The following is a 19,392-nucleotide window of genomic DNA, read 5'->3' as shown; positions in this document are numbered from 1 at the left end:
CAGTTTTTATAGGAGGTGTCTTGATCAAGGCATTCTTTTCAAGTCCATTACTTGTCTAGGGCTTTGGCCATCTCATGTGTCTGGACGGTGTCCTTTTAATACCAGGGGATGTTGTGACCTGTTCTTGATGTCGTGAGCTGTAACATCGTTGTGTATGTGATGCACTAAAACAACTAACACACCAAAACAATAACTACAAATTGTTTGTATTTTACGAATATCAGGCCCACAGGACTGAGGTTGTCCTTGGCGGGGCAGTGCCACAAGGAGAGGTTCAGTAGAAGAGGCAAAGACTCACTGCCAGGTGTCAGATCCCGTATCAGTCAGGGCAGGTTAAAGAGAATCCTGCAATCAGACGCTCAATCAAGAGCTGCCCTTTTTGTACCCGAAGCCTCTTGCTTGGTCTCTGTATCGGTTCACAAGGATCACATGAGCATTGAAATGTCTGGGCGTCCTGGCAATCTCAGAACCAGGTGCAATTACAAGATGCAAACATGACACCCAGAAGGATCAAATGCGGCCATCTCTAATCTTTACTGATCCTCCCATGTGAAGCCCATTGGATGCCGGACACTGGCACTAAATGTTTATGTTTATGTTTTTGTAATTTGTATTGCGAGCAAATACCCGAAGGTGTTTCTCAGGACAGAGCACGCTGAAAGAATCATTGGTCAAATAACTAGGTCTTAAGAAGTTTTCGGAAGGTGGTGAGAGTGGGACTGCGTCTGAAGGACAACGGGAGCGAATTCCAAAGCTTAGGGGCGGCCACTAGAAACCATCTGTCTCCCCATGTGGAAGTTCTCATGCGGGGGACTTAGAGGAGACAGGAGCTGGATGAACGCAATGGTCTGCTGGGAGCATAGACGTAGAATGCGTTCCTCAGGAATTGTGGTCCTACGTTATGAATTGCCTTATAGGTGATGCAAAGGGCCTTAAATTTGATACCATTTCTGACCCGTAGCCAGTGCAATTGACGTATGGCCGCTGAGGTTGTGTGACGTTTGGTAATGCCAAGCAGAACCCTAGCTGCCGCGTTCTGAATTGATTGCAATTTGTTAAGGACCTGTTCTTGTGCATTAAGGAAAACGGCGTTGCCGTAGTCTAATTTAGAGAATACGAGGGTGGAAATCAGCGTTTTTCCTGCAGAAGGGGGAAGATAAGGGAGTAGTTTCTTGATTTTCCTTAACATATGAAAGGAGGCAGATACCACAGAATTGACCTGATGTCTAAATATCAGCTTGTCGTCGAACATGACCCGAGGTTTCTGACCTTGGCCACTGGGACTGGTGGAAGGCCGATTTCACTTGGCCACCAGCCTGAGGACCACCTCGGCAAGAGATTTCCAAAAGTCATAACCTCGGTCTTGTCTGAGTTTAACTTTAAGCAATTGCTCAACATCCAGGACCCGATGGCAAGCATCCCCTCCTGGAATCTCAAAGCAACATCTGTCGCATCCTTATGCACTGCCACCACCAATTGGGTATCATCCGCATAGGTGGTTAGACTCAACCCGTGTTGCTTGATGACCCTCGCCAAGTTCGATACATATATATTAAATAGCGTCGGACTTAGAGCTGATCCCTGGGGCACCCCACATGGGAGATTGAAGATGGGCGAGTAATAGTCCCCCAGCTTCACCGAATGCGTGCGGTTTGCCAGAAAAGATGCGAGAAGATCCCTTGCCAGGTGATTGATCCCCAGAGCTGAGACACGGTCGATCAGCGTGGAATGATCGACCGTGTCAAAGAGGCGGATAGATCCAAAAGAGAGCCGCCGCCCCCCCCGGTCCAGGATTACCCTGATCTCATCAGTGACCTTTATTAAGGCAGTTTCTGTGCCGTGGCCCTTTCTAAATCCAAACTGGGTATCATCTAAAAGCTGTTCTTGCTCGATTACTTCCGAGAGCTGCTGGTTCATGAGATATTCAAATATTTTGGAGGGGAAAGGGAGGCAGGCGATAGGTCTATAGCGTGCAGGGTCTGACGGGTCCAAGGAGGGTTTTTTTAACAGCGGTTTAATAACTGCTTTTTTCCAAATGTCAGGATAGGTACCTGTTGAGAAGATGGAATTACAAATATCCGTGAGGGGTGGGGTAATGACTTCCGTGATGAGTTTGAGTATGGTAGGCGGACAAGGATCTAGAGGAGAGCCTGTACTAATGGAAGAGACAAGATGACTGATCTGTTCTGTGGAAACATTGAGAAAGTTAGGCAAGATGGGTTGCGGGGATGAGGTCAGAGGGTCAGAATGTAAGCCCTTCGGGTGATGTTGGGAGGCGAAGGCGGAGTCTATATTAACAACTTTGGAGGAGAAGATATTGGCAACGGAGTTACAGAGATCTTGGGTTGGCTCAATGTCGGAGTGGGTCGGGGGGCTGGCGAGGGAATTAACTACTTGAAACAACTTTTTTGCAGAGTTGCTAGCAGACTCGATTTGTGATTGGAAGTAGGAGCTCTTATGTGTAACGATGGAACGCTTGTAGGAAGCTAACGCAGCTTTGTAGGTTTGTTTCTCGTGGGGATTATAGTGTTTGCGCCAGTGTCGTTCAAGGTTCCTACAGTGCTGCCTCTGGAGTCTGAGGTCCTCTGTAAACCATTGCGCAGATGGAGTGGCCCGATTGGGAAACACCGCTTTAATAGGGGCTACCCGGTTGACAGCGTCCTGGACCCAGTCGTGATACATGTCTGAGAGTAGACTCGGGTTACCAATGTTCTCATAGCGAGAGGTAGTGAGAGTGTTAGACAGACACTGGGTGTCTAGGTTTTTCCAAGCTCGGGTGGTCTTGGGCATATGCGCTTTGTGCTGGGGTGGATTAGGATTGTGCACTTTGACCTTGAACATAACTGCAGCGTGGTCTGACCATGCCAAAGGGAGTACCGTGGGCAGTATGATATCAGGATTATTGGTAAACAGCCCGTCAAGGGTGTGTCCTGCTAGATGAGTGGGGCCTAAGACTAGCTGTTGTAGACCAGCTGCTTGCAAATCAGTAATAAGCTGGTTTGTGTCCCTGTCGCTAAGAGCTTCCTAGTAAAAATTAAAATCACCCAGTATGGTATAATCAGGGGATCCCACCGATGGTACAACAAGTTCATCCAGGGCTAGAAGAAGCGCTTACGGGGACTGGGGGGACGATACAAGAGGGTCCCTTTGAAGGTTTGATTATTGTTAAGGGCGATGGAAAAAGCAAAGGCCTCACAGTCAGGGCGGCCTGCAGGCTCTATTTTTATGTGGTAAGGGGCTTTCTGCATAATCGCTATCCCACCTCCTTTACCTGAAGGTCTGTCCTGCCCTAACACATAGAAACCTTCTGGAGTGGCTTCGCAAAAGTCTGGGCCCGAGGCATCACCCCAGGTTTCTGTGATAAAGAGGATGTCGAGGTCATGGCTAGTGACTAGCTCCATTATTTCCAAGTTGTGTTTTGGGAGGGAGCGTGCATTAATCAGTGCCGCACGGTAAAGAGGCCTAGAAGAGGTGGGGGTAGAGGATGTGACATGGAGAGGGGTCGGGAGTGAGAACGAACAAAAAGGACAAGATACTGGTGCAGGCGGAAGGCTAGAGATGGGTAACAACGGCTTGCACTGCGAGCTGGTGGCATGAATATTTAATTCCTTAAGCTGCGATGACTAGTACCTTAGTGAAAGACATTCCGCTTGTGACTTCTGAGGGCCAGGGGGGGCCCTGGGCTCGGTCCAGGCGCGGACGGGCGCAGAAGGGCTTGCCTTGAGTGCGCATTCGGCGCGCCCACTGCAGGTGTCCGCTGCGTGTCAGAGGTGGCATGAGGTTTTTATGTCGTAGTAGGTGAGCAGCTAGACTGCTAACCTCTAGCCAAACCGGAAGTGGTGAATCACACTTCCTGGCGAGGCGATCTACCCCTCCACAGCAAGCTGAATAATCAGTGGTGGAACGGAGATCACGCCCAACTCACAAACACAAACGTAATTTATTAATCAAATAACATTTGTGACATGACGCAAAGCAAGCAATAATGGTGAAGTTAAAAACGCTAGGAGCCTTCAAACTGAGCCTCCGTCGGCGCTTTAGTAAAAGAATTAAAAATGGGTCAATCGCGCTAATGCGCCAGTGCGAGCATGCAGCAGAGCGAGAATGAATGCTTTCAGTCAGCGTTGTGGTGTCCTGAGACTAGGACTTGAAGAACAAGAAGCTGGAGCAGGTCGGCCTCATACCTGGACAATGCGGGCAGCTTCTTACGATGTGTCCAGTGACGCACACCCTTGGAGACTCTTACCTGTCCTGTCATAGGATTCATGACAGGTGTGTGCGATCTCTGCTCCAAGCTGCAGGTAGTGTCCAGCTTTATCATCTCTAGAACCGTCAGCGCCCAGGGCCAGCATGCCTCCGGCGAAGCAGGTCAGATGCCCCATCTTCCGCTCAAGGTGCCCATTCTTCCACTCGCCAATGAATGTCAAACCACCGTTGGACTTCCGGATCAGGTGGCGCTCTATAGCCTGCAGAATGCAAAGGTAAACAGATGTAACACTTCAGGCAGTTCTTTCCAGGAGTTCCGAACCTTGAGACCATGGTCCGTTTATGCAGGATTTACTTGTGAGAACCACAAACCCATCGCTCAGTGTTCTACCCTTTGTCTCCCTGCCCATCAAAGCCAACAAAATCCTCAGTCCATGTCCTGAGAGCACCCTTGTCTTACTGCCTGTCAAACCCAACAAAACCCCCAGCCCTCCTGAGAGTGCCCTTGATTCCTGCTGGTCAAATGGAACAACTTCTCCCGCAAAACACCAACCCATGTCCTGAGAGCGCCCTTTTCCCACAAATCCCCTAGTCAATGTCCTGTGAGCGCCTCTTGTATTACAGTCAATGTCCTACAAGTGAGCTTCTATGTTCAATCTCATAAACCAACCAAGCCATAAGTCCGGCACTGCACACCCCCATGATGATAAAAACACCATGCCTCTATTACCCACAGCAAAAAGGACCTCGGGGCACTCAACCGCATCCATGACCAGATGGACTAGAACAGTGAGGGCTACCAGATGGGCTAGAACAGTGAGGGCGACCAGATGGACTAGAACAGTGAGGGTTACCAGATGGACTAAAACAGTGAGGGCTACCAGATGGACTAGAACAGTGAGGGCTACCAGATGGACTAGAACAGTGAGGGCGACCAGATGGACTAGAACAGTGAGGGTGACCAGATGGACTAGAACAGTGAAGGTGACCAGATGGACTAGAACAGTGAGGGCTACCAGATGGACTAGAACAGTGAGGGCTACCAGATGGGCTAGAACAGTGAGGGCTACCAGATGGGCTAGTTCATTGTTTGCAACCCCTGAAACAACTCTTCTCAAACCCAACCAGAATCAGTGGTAGAAATTGGTATTAATTTCAAATTTTTTAACACTTCAAAGAGCTCAATTTATTGTGCGAGTTTGCCCTGTCAGTCTTTGATAGTCTCTTTTACTGTTGGCTGAAATCAAGTTCAGTAATGACACGTATCAGTGTTATTTAATAATGGCACGTATCGATGCTGTTTAATAATGACATGTATTGATGCTATCTAATAATAAAATGCACTGATGTTGTTTAGTAATGTAATGTATCAATGCTATTTAACAATAACATATCAAGGTTATTTAATGACATATATTGATGCTATTTAGTAATTACTGTATAGATGCTGTTTAATAATCACATGCATTGATGCTATTTAACAACGACATCCATCAATGCTACTTAATGACATCTATCGATGCTAATAAATAGTTACATGTATCAATGCTATTTAATAAGAACATGAATCAATGTTATATAACAATGACACGTATCAATGATATTTAATAACCTGTACCAATGTCATGTAACAATCACATGTATTGATGCTATTCAATAAGGACAAGCATTGATGATATTTAACGACATGTATCAATGCTGATAAATAGTTACATGTAACAATGCTATTTATTAAGGACATGAATCGGGGAGAGGACTTGGCCCAACGGCTAAGGCGCTTGACCTCGGAAACTGGGTTCGAGTCTCGGTAATGACGCTAAACATCCTGTGGTTCTGGGAAAATCACTTACTCTCCCCATGCTTAAAAAAATCAAAGTGTGTCCTCATGTAACGTAACTGGTGCTATGTAAAGCGCTCTGATACCCGATTCGGATTCGGGTCAAGTTCGCGCTACATAAAACTCTGCAAAAAACAAAAAATCAATGCTATATAACGATGACACGTATCAATTTTTTTAACAACATGTATCAATGCTGTGTAAAAATGACATGTATTAATGCTACTTAATGACAAATAATGTTATTTAATGACACATATCAATGTTATTTAATGACATGTATCAATGTTATTTAACAATTACATGCATTAATGCTATTAAATAATGACATGTAGCAATGCTATATAATCAATGCTATTTATTAATGATATATTGATGCCATGTAATAGATAGGTATCAATGTTATTTAATAATGACCTTTATCAACACTATTTAATAACGAAATGCACTTGTGCTACATGTATCAGTGCTATTGTATAATGACACATATAGATGCTATTTAATAACGACATGATTCGATGCTGTTTAATAATGACATGTATCGATGCTATTTAATAACGACATGAATCGATGCTGTTTAATGACATGTATCTATGCCATTTAACAGTGACACTATGAATGGTATTTAATTACATATATCAACGCTATTTATTAATTACTGTATAAATGCTGTTTAATAACATGTATCGATGCTATTTAATGACATGTTATTTAATAATGATACTTATCAATGCTGTTTATTAATGACACGTATCAATGCTATTTAATAACATACAACAATGCTATTAAATTATCAAATGTATCGATGCTATTTAATAAGGACATGAATCTTTGCTATATAACAATGACACGTATCAATGCCATTTAACAATCACAGGTATTGATGCTACTAAACAAGGTCATGTATCATTGTTTAATGACTGAATTATTTATTAAGCGCACTATTGCCGAGGCGACATGTTTCGATGCCATTTAACAATGACATGTATCGATGCTATTTAATAATGACATATCAATGTTAATTACACATCGCTTTTATTTAACAATGACACATATCAATGTTATTTAATGACATATTGATGCTTTTTAACAATGACATATATCAATGCTATCTAAATGACATGCATTGATGCGATTTAATGACATGCATCAATGCTGTATAACAATGACACGTATCAATGTTATTTAATAACCTGTATCGATACTGTTTAATGACGTGAATCGATGCTGTTTAATAATGACATGTATTGATGCTATTTAATGACACGTATCATTGTTACTTTACAAGACACATATCAATGTTATTTAATGACATGTATCAATGCTATTTAAGGACATGTATTGATGTCATTTAACAATGACACGTATCAATGTTATTTAATAAGAACAAGTATTGATGCTGTTTAATAATGACATATCAATGTTATTTAATGACATATCAATGCTATTTAACAATGACACATATCAATGTTTTTAATGACATGTATCAATGCTTTTTAATGACATATCGATGCTGTTTAATAATGACAAGTATTGATGCTATTTAATGACATTTATCAATGTTTTAAACAACATGTATCAATACTATTTTACAATAACATGTATTGATGCACTTTAACAATGACGTATAGATGGTATTTAACAGTGACACGTATCAATGTTTTAATGACATGTATCAATGCTATTTGATAATGACATATCAATATTAATTAAATATCGTTTTTATTTAACAATGACACTTATCAATGTTCTTTAATGACATATTGATGCTAGTTAACAATGACACATATCAATTTTATTTAATGACATTACAATGGTACCTGACATGTATCATTGCTTTTTAACAATGACATATATCAATGCTATCTAAATGACGTGCATCAATGCGATTTAATGACATGCATCAATGCTGTATAACAATGACACGTATCAATGTTATTTGATAACATGTATCGATACTGTTTAATGACTGAATCGATGCTGTTTAATAATGACATGTATCAATGTTATTTAATGACATGCATCGATGATATTAATTGACATGTATCAATCCTATTTAAGGACACGTATCAATGTTTTTTAATGGCATGTATCAATACTATTTAACAGTGACACATATCAATGTTTTAATGACATGTTTAAATGCTTTTTAATGACATATCGATGCTGTTTATTAATGATAAGTATTGATGCCATTTAATGACATTTATCAATGGTTTTAAACCACATGTATCAATACTATTTTACAATGACATGTATTGATTCTCTTTAACAATGACGTATAGATGGTATTTAACAGTGACACTTATCAATGTTTTAATGACATGTATTGATGCTATTTAATAATGATATATTGATGCCATGTAATAGATGGTTATCAATGTTATCTAATAATGAGCTGTATCAACACTATTTAATAATGATCTTTGGAATGGGTGTGTCATACTCAGAGCCCCTTACCTCAATGGCGTCATCGTACATCTTCCTAGCTTCTGTGTCCGTCTTCTCCGACATCAGCCAGGCCTTAAGTAAATACTCATAGAAGCTGTCCCCCAGGCCACCCACCGATGTGTGATCTGCAAAAGGAAGCAGGAAGTGACGTTGAGTATTCACAACGCAGTTCATTACAGCCATTGGCAAAGTCCAAAGTGAATCCGTAAAAGTGAATACTAAAGATGGCAGACTCGTGAGAAGGGAGGAATTGAACCAATTAATGAATGAGAAGAGAAGATCTCACATGTCAGCCCGCCCACTTCAGAAGTCCCTCTGTGCTGGCGGAGCAAGAAGGCAGTTCAAGATGTCCAGCCTGAGAGGTCAGGCTGTCTGCCTCAACACTCCCTGATCAGATGCAGGAGCTAACACTGCAGCCACTCCTCCAGCTTTACTCTGACCTGAGAGCTGCTCCTACAGCTTTACTCTGACCTGAGAGCTGCTCCTACAGCTTTACTCTGACCCGAGAGTCGCTCCTATAGCTTTATTCTGACCTGAGAGCCACTCCTACAGCTTTATTCTGACCCGAGAGCCACTCCTACAGCTTTACTCTGACCTGAGAGCCACTCCTACAGCTTTATTCTGACCTGAGAGCCACTCCTACAGCTTTATTCTGACCCGAGAGCCACTCCTCCTGCTTTACTCTGACCTGAGAGCCACTCCTACAGCTTTATTCTGACCTGAGAGCCACTCCTACAGCTTTACTCTGACCTGAGAGCCACTCCTACAGCTTTACTCTGACCCGAGAGCCGCTCCTTCAGCTTTACTCTGACCTGAGAGCCACTCCTACAGCTTTATTCTGACCCGAGAGCCACTCCTACAGCTTTATTCTGACCTGAGAGCCACTCCTACAGCTTTACTCTGACCCGAGAGCCGCTCCTACAGCTTTACTCTGACCCGAGAGCCACTCCTACAGCTTTATTCTGACCTGAGAGCCACTCCTACAGCTTTACTCTGACCCGAGAGCCGCTCCTACAGCTTTACTCTGACCTGAGAGCCACTCCTACAGCTTTATTCTGACCCGAGAGCCACTCCTACAGCTTTATTCTGACCTGAGAGCTGCTCCTACAGCTTTACTCTGACCTAGTTGGTGAGGGGTCCCTCCCATGGAAGCCGTCTCTCTCGTTGGTGGTCAGTAGAATTTCTGAATAATTCGCATTTCTTTTGAGAACACTAATTTCTCCCTGAGCTGAACCTTACCCTTGCCCTATCAACTCAAGTAACCCCCTCCCATACTCTCACCTGAGACCTCTCCCTGAGGGTCCAGCTGTCCTGGAGCTCCTCTCTATGCCTGTCCCTGAGGCGCACAGTCCCATCCCTTCCTGGGCCTCTCCGCTACAGTACCCTCCCCTCTCCCAGCTGAGATCTCTCCCCGAGGGTCAAGCTGTCTCTTAAGCTCACAGTCCCATTGTGAGAAAGTGAGTTTCTGTTGCAGACCTCCCCACTTTTTGCCTGATACCTGATGCACTTTTCCTAGGCGTGCCCTGGGTTCCTGCCAATCAGGTACCCAGGGCCTGTGTTCCTGCCCTAAAAAACTATACTAAAGCCCAAACCCAATTGGCCTCTCTAGCCACATGTCAGCCTCTAGTAAATGGTACCCTAGTTACCCAGGGCATTGTGATCAGAGAAGACCCCTAAGGGCTGCAGCACTTATTGTGCCACCCTCAGGGGTCCTGTACCCTGACACCCACACACTGCCTTTGCAGGCTGAATGTATAGGTGCAGAACTAAACAAAAAGTCGACAAGGCACACATCCCTGTGTGCCATGCCCACAACCCCACTGCGTTGGCATACATCAGCCACCCCTCTAGCTGGGTGCCGTATGCCAGTAGTGTGGGCACAGGTGAATGAGCCCTGTGACCCTACAGTACCCAGGGCCATTCCTGGGCACTGTTAGTACAGTGATACCATTAAGAGTATATGGTGCCTGGAGGTTGTCATTACGAACTCCACAGCACCATCATGGTACACTGAACACTGACAAGTTTGATATCAAACTTCTCAGCACATTAAACCCACACTGATGCCAGTTTGGGATTTGATGTAAAATGCACTACAGAGGGCATCTTAGAGATGCCCCCTGAAACCTAACCTACAATCCACGGCTGGGCTGAGTGGCAGCAGAGGCTGCCACACAGCAGACATGTTGCTGGACCCCTGGGTGTAGAGTACCGCGTTCCTGGGCTTGCAACAATGCACATCCTTGGCGAGGTGCTAGGTCTACTCTCTCAGGATGGGCACGGGGAAGTTTCAATTCAATTTCAAAACTTTATTTCGATCATGTGATCATAAAAGATATAAATGTAAATGTAAATGTACAGGAATTTATATAGCGCAAATCACCGAGCGGTTTCTAAGCGCTTGCTTAGGGAACCCGTCCTGGTATTCCCCTGTGAGATAACCCCGGCAGGGTATCCACAAGCTGAAAGCCAGGCATCCCGCCGCGAGGGGCCGTTGTGAAGATTAAGCAAGCTATTGCCCAGAGTCGCAGAGTGTGAACCCGTGAATCGAGTAGGCCCCGGAGCGAGAATTGTCGAGTCTATGGACATTTTAGGACTCAAGACCCCGCCGAGCCGGGAATTGAACTCTGGTCCCGGGCTGACCTCTGCTTCCAGGTCTGCCTCCTCTAACCAGTGAGCCACACTTCTCCCACTTATACAATATAACACATCATTAAAATTCCGAAATATCAATATATCAATTAGTATTAAATACATGGGTTAAAAAATATTAAAACAAGAGAGACAGTGAACCAAGGGAAAGGAATTTTCAAGGGTCTCCTGCCATCTTTATGTAACGGGTTCGGACATGCCACATTGCAGTTAAAAATTTAGCTAGTGCAAACACAGTTGGCGGAGAGAAGTCTGTCTTTAGAACTCTAAATGCAGGTGTGAATGTTCTAAATCCCAGGTTTTTAAGGAGGGGGACGAGCCAAAATGTCCTGCTTTTTTGGTAGGCTCGACAGAAAAAAATAACATTTACTTTGTTCTAGTTAGTGTGGGCACATGCGGGGCACATCTCTGTAGGGGACCGACCAGACCATGCTTTGGTGAAAGACATTAGAGCAAGGGTCCCATACCTCCATTGCAGGAATAATTTTCTTGGTAAAACAGGGGTCATGCCATCCAAAACACTTTCAAGATTGTATAAGTCCTTGGTTGTAATAAAACGATGTGTCAGAGATCCCTCTCGTGCACTGTCCAGGGCTCGGAAAAACATTTTGTCATAGTATGCTCTGAAGAGCGCTTTCCTTGGGATCCTGGTACTTGTGCTTTCTGGGTGTGACCACAGTTCTGATAGTCCAAGGGTCTCACAAGTTCCCTTGATATAATTTAACCAAGGGGTCTTGGTGGCATTAGGTAAGGATAGAAATTCCTGTAACTCAGTTCTGTAGGAAGTGAGATCTTGGCTGCTCCAGATGCGACCCCAGAATGTTAAAGGTTTGAGCCCTAGTTCCTCCGTAATGGGCCTCAAATCCAGGTCCAGTCTCAGGGGCAGGAGTGGGGTGCTTGGCGGGAGAGCGGTCAGCTGCCTTAAAAATTTATTTTCTGTGGTCAGCAAGTTGGAGGATGAGGTATGGCCCCACATCTCTCCCCCGTAAGTTACTCCCCCCCGCGCCTGGGCTTTATATATTTGGATAGCGGGGCTCAGAGAGCGGTATGTAGACTTAGTCACAATTCTCATAATACCACCCACCTTCTGGGCCAACTTCATGTTCGCTTTGGTCTGGTGAGCCCCCCATGTGAGATTTTGGTTTAAAGTTACCCCAGATACTCTATTGTGTGAACCCTTTCCAAGCGTACTGCACCAAGCAGGGGATTTGGGCGCTTGGAGGACTTGGGATTTAAGATCATGAATTTTGTTTTCTGCGGGTTAATTTCAAGACCCCTTTCTGTGCAGAACTCCAGGAAGCCATCAAGCACCCTCTGTATGCCCATCAGAGATTTAGACAGCAGCAGGGTGTCAGCCGCAAACATGATTGCGGGCACCCTGCTGCCAGTCAATTTTGGGGCATCAGTGTTGGCAATCCCGGTCAGGTGTGCGATTACCCCGTTCACGAAGAGGCAGAACAGGGTCGGTGCAAGCACACAGCCCTGTCTCACCCCTCTGCGATCGGGGAATCTTTCAGTTAGATTGGCGCTTCTCCCACACCTGACCCTTGCGAAGTTGTTATGATGTAGTTTCATCAAGATTGCAAGGATGACTTTCGGGACGCCTAGCTCTGCCATTACCTCCCACAGTTTTGATCTTGGTACTAGATCCAAGGCGGCAAGTAGGTACACAAAGACCGTGTACAAGGTGCCGCCCTCGATAAGTGCAGTCCTCCACTACATGAGGTTTAATCTGAATATTTGGTCGAATGTGGAGACCCCCCTCCTAAATCCTGCCTGGTATGGGCTATGGATATCTGTTTCCTCCAACCAGGTCTGCAGCCGATCCAATATTAGCCTACCAAAAAGCTTCTGTGAAACATTGATGAGGCTTATTGGACGATAGTTGGCTGGGAGCAGAGGGGATCCCTTTTTAAATATTGGGACCACCTCTGCGCCCAGCCAAGTGTCGGGGACCTCCATTCCCTTGAGAACCGCATTAAATATCAGCAGGAGATACGGGGCCCATATCCCTGGCTCCTGCTTGAAAAGATCTCCTGGGACCCCGTCAAGCCCTGGTGCTTTTCCTCCTGCCAACCCCGCAATTGCAGCACGGACTTCTTTTTCCGTGAAGGGTTCGCCCTCGTGGTTACTCGGAATAGTGCAATGGGGGGGTACTCTGGGACCCCTCCTCCATTGCATATAAGGACTGGTAGTGCTCTTGCCATATACCAGGTGCAATGTTGGGTTCGATTGCAGAAGGGAGATCTTCTGACCCGTGATTGACTACCCACCAAAATTTGAGAGAATCTTTAGTGGCTAGTGCACCAGAAAGTTCCTCCCAGTGTTTTTGGTCCCATTCTGCCTTAGCATTTGCCAACAATGTTTTATAGGCCCGTCTTTTGGCTTTTATCATCTCCCGACATCCGCGCGCCTTTATTGCGAGTAGGAGTTCTAGTTTTGAGTCCCGGCAAGTGGCATTATACCAGGACTTTTTGTGTGTCCCCTTAGATTTACCTGCTCCTTTGACAAATAGGTCTAACTCCAGGCTATTTATTAGGTCTTCGTGGGTTCGCCATAATTGCTCTCTATTTTCCCCGTTGTCTAATCCGTTGGCAAGAGCGAATGCCTTTTCTAGCACTGGTGTAATTCTGGCATAGAGCCTAGGTAACTTGACGCCACTTGTGGCCAGTTTCCCCCACCTGACTCTCCATCTATTATTCTCCAGGAGTAATCCTGTAATTGCATTTTCTTTGTCCAGTCCCATCCCATGTCCTCGAGGCCTGGCGTGGCATATTCAAGTTCAAGGGCGTTATGATCACTGTCCTCTCTATCCAAGACCCTAAAATCAATAATTTGTGACCAACTTGACAGTTGAACTAGGATGTAGTCAAGTCTGGATTCACTTCCTAATTTATTGAAAGTGCATTTACTGGGGTTGTCTGATTTTGTGCGCCCGTTGCATGCTCTTAGGCCGTGGTTAAGGGTCAGTGCGGTTATCTGAAGTGCAAGGGGAGTACAAGCTCTTGGTGGGGGTGCCACCGTGGCTGGTATCCGCCATCTCGAGTCCTCCTCTAGGGAGGGTCCACAAAAAGGCCAGGGAGTGGCTCGTAGTGCGAGTTCAGGTCCCCTGCGACCACATGGGGGAGGTCCCTTGGGATTTCACTCAGAAAGAGAGTTTCAAAGGCATGCCGCCTTTGTGAGCTTCTCCAGACCATATTCTGTACCCAGCAACTGGCCCCCCCAAGTCCTGACCCCCACTCTGGCGGAAAGACTGGCGGGAAAAACTACGTCAGGAAGGGGGGGGTGCCTGCCTGTGCCAACCCCACCCCTCAGGTGGGGGAGACGAGGTGAAGCACGGCCCCGGGCTCCAGCCATCATGAAGATGGGCAGCCCTGCCCAATCGCAGCTAGGCTCCTGCCCCCCTCCCACAGGAGAGGAGCAGGCTAGGGGGTGAACCCACCCCAGGACAGGGACCTATTGGTCCCTGTCCTTGCCTTACCTGTAACGCCCCTAAATTCAGTATTTAGGGGCTCCCTGAACCTTCCTTCCTGTGAGCCAGATACCGAAACAAGAAAGAAGAACAAGAAGCAAGAAGACCTGCTGTGCAGCTGCTAAAAAGAGGAAGACACCAACTGATTTGGCCCCAGCCCTACCGGCCTGTCGACCCTCGAACCTGCTCCTGCTAAACCCCGGCATCTCCAGTGGTCAGCAACCTCAAAAACCCAGGAGAACCTGACTGCCTTGTGACTGACTACCTGGGTCTCCCACGAGCAGTGGAACTGCTCAAAACAAGTAACAAGCCCTGGCATCAGCCCAGAACTGCGAACCCTGCACACTCTGCACCCGTCAAGCCTGGCCTGTGCTGTGCTGGAGGGAACCAAGACCCTGAGGACGTCCCCCATGCGATTCTGACCTGGAATCCAGTGCCCAAGGACCCTCCTCGACGACGCCTGCAGCCTCAGGACAAAGGACCCCTCCAACCGCGACCAGCAGGGGGTAAGATTTCCCAACCTCAAAAGACACCCCTGCACCCGGCGCCCCACGGCCCCTTGTGCCCAACTCCTGGGTGCCTACCTATCCTCCAAGACCCCAACTTACTCCTCGAAGTGTTGGTCGCTCCAGACGATCCTCCGTCCCCGAGCCAGCAGCCTTTGTTCCCTTTTCAAGATCCTCATTGGATAACATTGAGCGCCCGACGGATGAAAAGCACGCTGCACCCAGCCGCCCGAGTGCCCCTGTCAGTGCAACCTGTACCCTATTCGACTTCCCCATTTGCCCTGAGCAAGTGACCAGGAGCCCAGCTCCCACAGCCGCGTGGCCTGCTAGCCAGCAGCCACCAACCGACGGCCCCCTGCCTCTCATTGATAACATTGGGCCTAACTACCTCTGCACCCGGCCGCCCCTGTGCCGCTGAGGGTGTACTAACTGTACCTACCTGACCCTGGGGGACCCCTAGGCCCAGAACCTTAACTTCACCCGTCGAGTACTCACCTGAAAACCGATAACTCACTTTCCTGCCATAGGATAACATTGACTCATTTGACTCGAAAAATGTGGTTTTGAAATGTTAAAATATTCATCTAAAATCAGCCGAATATCGAAATCTGAAGTACTCACCTGTAATCAGGAGAGAAGCCAGTGCTGTATCTTTTAGTCCAGTACTGAACTGCAAAAGTAATCACAACCGTGGTTACTAGTAATCTAAATTTCGTTCATAGGAAACCATTGACTGTTTTTCTGTGAAATTTCTTCGGTCTACTTTTGAAAATTACAAATATTCCTTAAAAATCGTACCTACTACTGAAACGTAATTGGTTACCTGTTTTAAGTAGAGACACCAGTGCTGGCCCTAGGAGCCCAATCCTGGATTACAAAAGTAACGAGAACGTACTTTAACTGCAACTTGATTTTTCTTCCATTGGATAACACTGCCAGATTTTCATAGAAAAGTTTCTAAGTGTGAACTTGTGAAATAGCTTTATATTCCTTAAAAATCATAGCAAGAGCCAAATCGTTTTTGCTAAACTGTTTCCAGCTTAGACTCCAAGACTAAAATTAGAATCCAGCCCTGGGGCTACAAAAGTAATCGATAAAGTAACTAGCTGCATTTATGTAGGAAACCTATTGAGCTCAATGTTAAATTGTGTTTAGAATTGTGTTGCCTACTGCAACCATTTTACCTATAGTGTTTACAAAGTTTATTGCCTCTTTGCAAAGTAATTATATGAGAGTGCTCATGTCGAGAAAAGTACATTTTTATACCTATTGGTTCTAAAAATAAAACAACTATATCTTTTGATATAAAACCCATTGGCCTAGAGTTCAGTCCTTGAGTGTGTGAGACCTTTTGCTGACTGAGTGTGTACAACATATGCTTTACACTGTCCTATGGCACTGCCTTACTGCTCGACCAAGCTACCACTTTAGAGAGTAAGGTCACACCTGACTTTAACCTCTGTTATACCTCTGGGGTTTGTGGACTCTATACACACTGTACCTTATTCTGGTCCAGTGTATATAGAGCCACTTTCTCACACCCATCCCTTCCAAGGCCTCTCAGTAGTGATCAACTGTCCATAAATTTCAGGGACAGTCTGTAATTTGGACATCAGGTCCGTTGTACGTGAGGATGACTTTTACGGATGCCTTTTGTCCGTAATTATGACCATTACAGGGAGCAGCGCTGCTCCCCTGCGAGAGGTATCAGCCCCTGATGGGGCCGCCTCCTCCTCTGAGGCTAAAGGGCCGCCCCACCCGCCCACTGTCATTCTGTCTGCGGCTGATGATTGGCACAGACAGAATGACAATGGGTCAGTCTGTTACAGCTCGTGGTGGCCTCCTCCTGCCTCGGTCTAGGGCAGGGCATTCTGTTAGGGTTATAAGGAAGAAATGTACAAAATATGTAGAGAGTTAAAAAGAAGAGGTTATAGTTCTTACAGTCGCATCATTTCAGAGCTGAAGCATTTTTAATATTATGTACAACGAAGCCATAGTTGCTGCTATTTTATGCAACTAACATCCATTGACAAAGCCAATAGTCACGGCTTGTTGTGGGTCTAATGTTCCTGGATGCAATGATAGAAACAGCAAAATACCAGGCGGGCGGTTCATTCTGCTCAGCATATTTTAAGCTTGGGTGTTTTAAGCCACGCCCTTAATTACATCAGACACGCCCCTTGGAGAGACCCCCAGTTTTTTCATCCTAATTAAAGCCCTGGAAACAACGCCATGTCACAGTCCCCTCACGTCCGGGCACTGTGCGTCATGCATGAATCATGACTTCCAAGTTTTCAGATTGCCGATGTGCAGGGGCATAGTGAACCCCCCCCCCCCCCCCCCCCCCCCCTACGCCCCCCCCCCCCCTTGCTTTAGGAACTACAGCAAGACTAAAGTTCCTGATGGGCCTCTTCTGTCTGCAACTGGATGTGTGGGTGGATGAGTGAAGGGTGGATGGGAAGATGGGACCTAAGTGAACGGGGAATGGAGAGAGAAGGGGAGGATGGATGAGTATAAGCATAAATGAATGATTGGCAGAATGAATGGGCGAATGGGTACATGGATGAGTGAAAATAAGAATGAAATAGATGGATGAGTGAAAGAATGCATACATGAGTGAAAGGGAGGGTGGAGAGCTGAAGAAAGGATGGATGGATGAGTGAAAGGGTGAATGGGTGTACGGATGAGTGACTGGGATGAGTAAGTGAAAGAAAGGCTGGATGGGTGAGAGGGTAAATGGTTGGATGAATGAGTGAAAGGATGGCTTGGGTGAAAGGATAAGTGAATAGATGGATGAGTGAGACGGTGGGCTGGGTGGATGGATGATGGATGAGTGAAAGGGTGGATGGATGATGGATGGATGCGTGAAAGGGTGGATGGAAGGATAAATGATGGATACGTTTGCAAATGGTAAAAAGGTTTGGATGTGGAGGGGCACAGATGGAAGGACAGATGGAAGAACAGAATGAATGGTGAAAGAGTGAATGATGGATGAAATAATTAAGAGAAAATAGAATGTACATTTGAAATGGTGGATGTCAGGGGTTTGATGGAAGGATGAATGGCTAGACTCTTATTTATTTATTTTTATTTATTTTTTGCATTTGTATGGCGCTCAGCTACCCAACAAGGGTTTCCCGGCGCCTTGACATTAAGTTGGTCAAAAGATTGGTCAAAGGATAATGCTGAGTTGGATGTTTAGCACAGTTGTTTCTGAAACAGCCAAGTTTTTACGTATTTCCGGAATTTGGTGTAGCTATTCTCTTTCCGGATGTGAAGGGGGAGTGAGTTCCATAGAATAGGTCCTCTGACAGAAAAGGATCTCCCGCCAGTTCTTTGTAATTTAAATCTGGGGACGGCGAAGTTCGAGGCCGTTTGGGAGCGGAGGTTTCTTGTTGGCAGGTAGGGAAATGCTAAGGCTTGTAGATAGGTGGGGGCCGTTTTGTTTTTAATTTTGAACATGTAGCTCAGGGTTTTGAAGCTGATCCGATGTTTGACCCTGAGCCAGTGTAATTCGTTCAGATGTTTTGATACTCTTTCAGACTTTTGAATCCTACACAAGAGTCTTGCAGCGGAATTCTGAATCATTTGGAGTCGCTTGATTACTGCTAAGTTAGAGCCAAGGTAGAGGATATTTCCGTAGTCAATACGCGATGTTACTAGTGTTTATTATGGTGAAGCAGAGCCCTGCGACTTTATTTGCCTGCTGTTTCATAGACAGTGTATTGTCTATAATGACCCCTAGGTTTCTCACCTGAGTAGCTGGCGGGGGAATGTTACCCAGCTCAGGCGGCCAGTGGGAGGGGTTCCAGAGTTCCTTGTTTCTTCCCAGTAGGAGTACCTCCGTTTTATCCTTGTTTAATTTCAACTGGTTGGTAGTCATTGAGTTGAAAATTTTCTGGAGTCCGGTTTTGAGTAGGGAGGGGGCTAACGGGTTTGCCTCAGAGAGGGAAAAGATAATTTGGGAATCGTCGGCGTAGGTCATTAAAGTCAGACCTACGCCATCTGACAGGTCGGCCAGTGGTCTAAGGTACAAGTTAAAAAACAGCGGGCTCAGGATGGAACCTTGTGGTACTCCATGTGGAGCGGGGAAGATGTCTGAGCTTGCGATACTGGATTTAATCTGGAAGGTTCTTTCTGAAAGAAAGGACTTGATCCACTGTAAGGCGTCATTGCGAATGCCGTTTTTCTTTAGGGTGGCCAGAAGAGTTTTGTGTGATATGGTGTCAAACGCCGCACTCAGATCTAAAAGAATGAGTGCGACCGTT

General features: G+C 45.8%; 1 protein-coding gene across 1 annotated transcript in view; it reads right to left on the bottom strand.

Moving 5' to 3' along the window:
• MAN1A2 (mannosidase alpha class 1A member 2) overlaps nt 1-19,392 on the bottom strand; it is a 436,652-nt gene that overhangs the window by 70,894 nt on the left and 346,366 nt on the right. The window contains exons 9-10 of the mRNA XM_086935831.1: nt 8,504-8,619; nt 4,247-4,466 (exon numbers count right to left, since the gene is read on the bottom strand). Of these exons, the coding sequence (XP_086791957.1) occupies nt 4,247-4,466; nt 8,504-8,619 (336 nt within the window). The remainder of the gene's footprint in view (nt 1-4,246; nt 4,467-8,503; nt 8,620-19,392) is intronic.

This window comes from Lissotriton vulgaris, chromosome 8 (assembly GCF_964263255.1).
Source record: "Lissotriton vulgaris chromosome 8, aLisVul1.2, whole genome shotgun sequence".
In the NCBI taxonomy this organism is placed as follows: Eukaryota; Metazoa; Chordata; class Amphibia; order Caudata; family Salamandridae; genus Lissotriton; species Lissotriton vulgaris.
This window is presented reverse-complemented; position numbering and strand designations above follow the sequence as displayed.